The sequence below is a fragment of the Epinephelus moara genome, chromosome 2 (genome assembly GCF_006386435.1).
Source record: "Epinephelus moara isolate mb chromosome 2, YSFRI_EMoa_1.0, whole genome shotgun sequence".
Taxonomy (NCBI): domain Eukaryota; kingdom Metazoa; phylum Chordata; class Actinopteri; order Perciformes; family Serranidae; genus Epinephelus; species Epinephelus moara.
This window is the reverse complement of record NC_065507.1, coordinates 41,372,187-41,377,068: the sequence shown is the minus strand read 5'-3', so window position 1 is coordinate 41,377,068 and position 4,882 is coordinate 41,372,187. Positions and strand designations below refer to the sequence as shown.

The 4,882-nt window shown below is 40.5% G+C and overlaps 1 protein-coding gene across 4 annotated transcripts in view; it reads left to right on the top strand.

Moving 5' to 3' along the window:
- The window catches only part of ints4 (integrator complex subunit 4), a 41,047-nt gene that overhangs the window by 25,683 nt on the left and 10,482 nt on the right, over positions 1 to 4,882 (top strand). For all 4 annotated transcript variants that reach the window (XM_050055663.1, XM_050055653.1, XM_050055681.1 and 1 more), the window contains exons 15-17: positions 776 to 909; positions 3,781 to 3,935; positions 4,363 to 4,456. In XM_050055663.1, coding sequence (XP_049911620.1) covers positions 776 to 909; positions 3,781 to 3,935; positions 4,363 to 4,456 — 383 coding nt within the window. The remainder of the gene's footprint in view (positions 1 to 775; positions 910 to 3,780; positions 3,936 to 4,362; positions 4,457 to 4,882) is intronic.

Below are 4,882 nucleotides of genomic sequence, written 5' to 3'. Positions count from 1 at the left end.
GCTGAAAAACAGGTAATGTCAGCCTGAATTACTTGCCGTGTGCGTCCCTGGTGAAAATCGCTGACATGCATGGGAAATACAGCTTCTACAGGCTCGCCATAGCTTACTGTCAGGACTCAGGGACCAGAATTTGGGATGGCGGACCGTCGGAATGGCGATATTTCGGTGTGGCGGCCTGTAACTGTTGGTTAAATGGTCCGTTTGGTTGGTATTTGGATAACTGGGGCTTTACTGCTATAATGCAATAGCACCACCCAGTGGTGAAACCCGTATACACGAAAAAAATGACCCACTCTGAACGTTTAGTGATTTTTGTACATGAACTCACCCCTACATTATACACCTATTTTTGCACTAAAAATCATACTGGACAGGCACTGTAACCAAATAACGGCCTGGTGCAGGTCGGTTAAAAAAAAAAAGCCTTGAGCAAATAGCCTCTGGTTCTTTTAAAGGCCTGGGGTCAAAATCGATTTTGTGAAATAAACCCCCGGGCTACTATTTGGAAAAATACGGGTATTCGAAAATTCGAAAATCGTGACCCATCCCTAATATATACGTATATATATGCATGCACGTGACTTCACAAAAACTGCCAGGAAACCTTAATATGTAGCAAATTAATCAAAGAAAACCTTGACTTGAGTTTTATGGTCTAAAAACAAAACAAGGTAGTTCCTAAAAGTTAATATTTCTTCTTTTGTAGAAAACAGATCACTCACCTCTGGACCTATGAACTGTATTTTTCTTTCTTGACTCTGGTTGTTGATCTCAGACATTGCAGTGCTGGTGTTGGTGTTCAACGCTGCCAAGTCATGTCCCACCATGCCGGCACTGTTCTCTGACCACACCTTCAGACACTACGCCTACCTGAGGGACAGTCTGTCACACCTTGTGCCACCACTAAGGGTAATAACTAAAATCCTGTAGTATTCAAAATCATGTTACTGCTGTCCATGTCAGCACTGCTGCTGACAGGAACATGCTACTTACTTTTAATTTCCAGTGTCTTCAATTCAGTATGTTCTTGATTAATGGAGTATTAATTTTTTCTATAAAAAGGTGACATTCTCAAATTTCCTGTTTTGTCTAACTGAGTCCGCAGTCCAGAAAGCAAAGATATTCAGTTTACTATCACAGAAGACAGAGGAAAAAGCAGCAAATTCGTACAAATGATGAGCTGGAAAAAGAATTAAAAAGAAAAATTAGATATCAAGAGGTCAAAGATCGTTATCAGGGCAGATGGCGTTATTTTTTAATTGATTGGGATTGTTTATTGAGCTTAGCATGATCTGCTCCTTTGTTTCTTAGGTCAGCTGTGACACAGTTTTTACAAGCTTTCATGTACAGCAGCGCAATGAGTGCAGATATCAAATATCCAACTCTCTGCTGTCTGTCTGTCCTCCACTCCACCAAGCTCCATGGGTCTGTAAGAGCAGGGGCTGCACCCCTTTGCGGCAAAGCACCATGCACCATAAACTACAGCAAAATTCAGTATGAGACTTTTTATTTATGTTATCTACCTAAGCTATGAGCAGTGTTGTGCAAGGTACTGAAAATTAGTAATCAGTTTCAGTTACCAGTTATTCCTCCTAAAGTTATTGAATAAAACTTACTGCATATAAAAGTAATGCGTTACTAGGGAAAGTAAATTTTGCGTTCTTTTGTATATCTGCCTCAATTCTCTTATTAATGCATACTTATATTATTTAAGTGTTGCTGTGGCAGTGTTGGAGCAGACAACTGCCAAATTTTATCTATAATTATACCCGTATCACTGTGATGACAAGTAAATAGTGAAACATTTAAACATGTTACGTTTTGATAGGCCCGTTTATTGTTGTCTCAGCAGGCAATGGTTTCTCAGACATTTGACAGTAATTTCTTATCATCGTAGGTCTAATGAAATAAAAATGAGAAAATAATTTACAAAAACACACAAAATATCTTTTAACCTAAACAGTAATTCAGTCCTGCACAGGCTACAACTCACCATTATAGGCGTATTTTATCCTTAATCCCAAGAAGGGAAAAAATAATGTCCATGTATCTAAGGCAGCAAGGTCAAATTGCCTCAACTGTTAGCCGTTGTGTGCAGTGACAGTCTAATGCTGACTGATTGATTGATTGATTCACACTATTTATTGTGCTGCCTTAAGGTTGGGTGTGTCACCTTTGTACTATATGTGCATGCAGGTGGACCAGCAGGTCCAGCCTTATTTTGAGTAACGTTAATAATGACTTACAGAAACACTGAATGCAATAGTCTACCTTGCACCTCCCTCCAATAATTGTAATTGCGTTATTTAATTTTAAAAAAGTAATTAGTTACACTTACATCTATGGCCAAAAGTAGTGAAATTGTAACTCCTAACACTGATTATCAAAGTAGACACTGGTGGAGACCCAAGGACAAACACATTCACTACACCACTGGAAGTGCAACAAAAGCGCTGCAAGCATAAAGACAAAAGCAATTTATGAATGTAATCCGCAAAAAAGATGTACAGACAAAAAATAAACTCTTAGCGGAATGCAGTTAATTCAGTAAACTCTGGCACAGGCTGCACTGAAGCAACAAATACTGGGGAATACTCTCTTAAAGGGATAGAGACATTCCTTTGAGACAGCGACAAGGCCAAAAAGATCAAAGATTGGACCGCTGACACTGTGGGACGACTTATGTATTTTGTATTATCAGATCAAGAGCCAATTTATAGTTTCTGCCCCCTGGGTCCATGAGGGTCCGCTTTGGTCTGCGTGACATAAATATTGTTATCAACCTATGTCCATGAGGGTTCACACAGACCCCTATGCAGACATCCACATGCAGCCCATTTGTTGTGACCACAGGGGCTGTATATGTAGCACATGCAGCTCTTGTTCCACACTCTAGTCCAGTCCATAACACTGCAGTCAACTGACAGACAAACACTTGTCTTTATCTGGACACATTTCCCCCATCAATACAACATGCTAACGTTATTAGCACAAGTCTATGGCGTTTTACATTGTATAAATTAGCCTAGCGTCTAGCGATCTTTTCCTCTTCTCATATGAAACCAGGGACAACAGCAGCATCTAACAAAGGTAACGGTACACCGTTTGGCTTCATTACAACTCACAACATTCACCGACAAAACAACTGTCTTATACTAAACACGTTTTCCATGCAAATACAACATGCTAACGTTATTAGCGCCAGCCTATGGCATTTTACACTGTAAAAATTAGCCTAGCGACGAGCGGAGATTTCCTCTGCTCATATGAAGCCAGGATAAATCCCGAAGTATAAACCCCTGAATCAAACACAAGACTTAAAATGTTATTTTAGTGGAGGCTTTACTGTCTTCACAATTTATTGTTTCATATCTGTGAAATACAAGTATACAAGCTTCGTTTCCACTGAGGGACATGGTTTCAGCTACAGAAACAGACAGGAGGTCTGCGTCACAGTGACGCTGAGCGTGAGGGTAGGCGATTCCAACTTTCTGTCAACAAAGGGGTAAACACCCCCATCTTCCCAGGTAACTTAACCTCTCCCCCCGCCGCAGGAAATAATGGATTAATCCTGGAAAGCTATTGATGTAGCACTTTTCTCCTTATGAAAGTAACACGGCGATTATTCAACTAATGAGAATTCGGATGAGAGCATAGCGACCAAATAATCGACTAGTCAACCAGGAGACTACAGACCTAGAAAAGATTGTCCAAGACTTAATGGTCAGATACACACATTACACGTTTACATGGCAGTTGAACTATTCTCCCGTCTTTTAGTTGCCAGGCAGCGGTCTGGACTTGGTGGACTCACGCTGTGGTTTGGGTTCTGTGGAATCAGCTCAGCTCTTCCTTCAACAGAGTCTGAACAGGGTCAGCACCATTCAGAACCTGGAAGCACCCGGAGCCAAGGACCTGCTGAACTTCACCATACGGTACACACAAACAGATATACTTACACACATATACATACACATGTTTATAATGTTACATCTTTAAGAAAAAAGCATGCAGGAAGCCCTTATTTTTTTCCCCCTGAATAGTAATCATCACTTAAAAACGTTTCCTTATGTAGTAGCTCCAGAATTGTCTCAAACGTGACTTTTACATTTAAGACAATATTAATAATGTGCTATGAATGATGTGCTATATTGTGTAGTATTTCCCCTTTTTGTTTAAATTGTGGTTTTGATAATGGCGTTTGATTAAAAAAAATCATCCAGCACTCTGCCAAAGTTTGGTGGTTGTTTTATAATGTGAGCGCATTATTAGGTAAAATGATGAATGTGTTGGGTGAGTTTTGCCTCTTTGGTAGATGAGTGAGAAGATTTATGTCAATGTCTTTTTCTTCCTGTCTGTCAGCGACCTGCAGCGGCTAGGGGAGCTGCAGACAGAGCTTGCTGGAGCTGCTGATTTCTGTGCTACATATCTGCGCTGCCAGCTGCTGCTCATGAAGGTTTGTGTGTGTGTGTGTGTGTGTGTGTGTGTGTGTGTGTGTGTGTGTGTGACCATTTGTTTACCCTTAAGGTGGACTTATACTTGTGTGTCAGCTCTATTATGAAGAGTTTAAGCCGTAGCTTATGTATGTGGCCTATGCCGTTGCAAGCATTTAAACTTGTAAGGTGGTGTGTCTCCAAAACACTATTTGGGGGTTCAGTTCCTGTGAAGTGCTGTAAAGTTTATCAATTTCAATCAATCAATCAATCAATTTTATTTATAAAGCCCAATATCACAAATCACAATTTGCCTCACAGGGCTTTACAGCATACGACATCCCTCTGTCCTTATGACCCTCACAGCGGATAAGGAAAAACTCCCCCAAAAAAAACCTTTAACGGGGAAAAAAACGGTAGAAACCTCAGGAAGAGCAACTGAGGAGGGG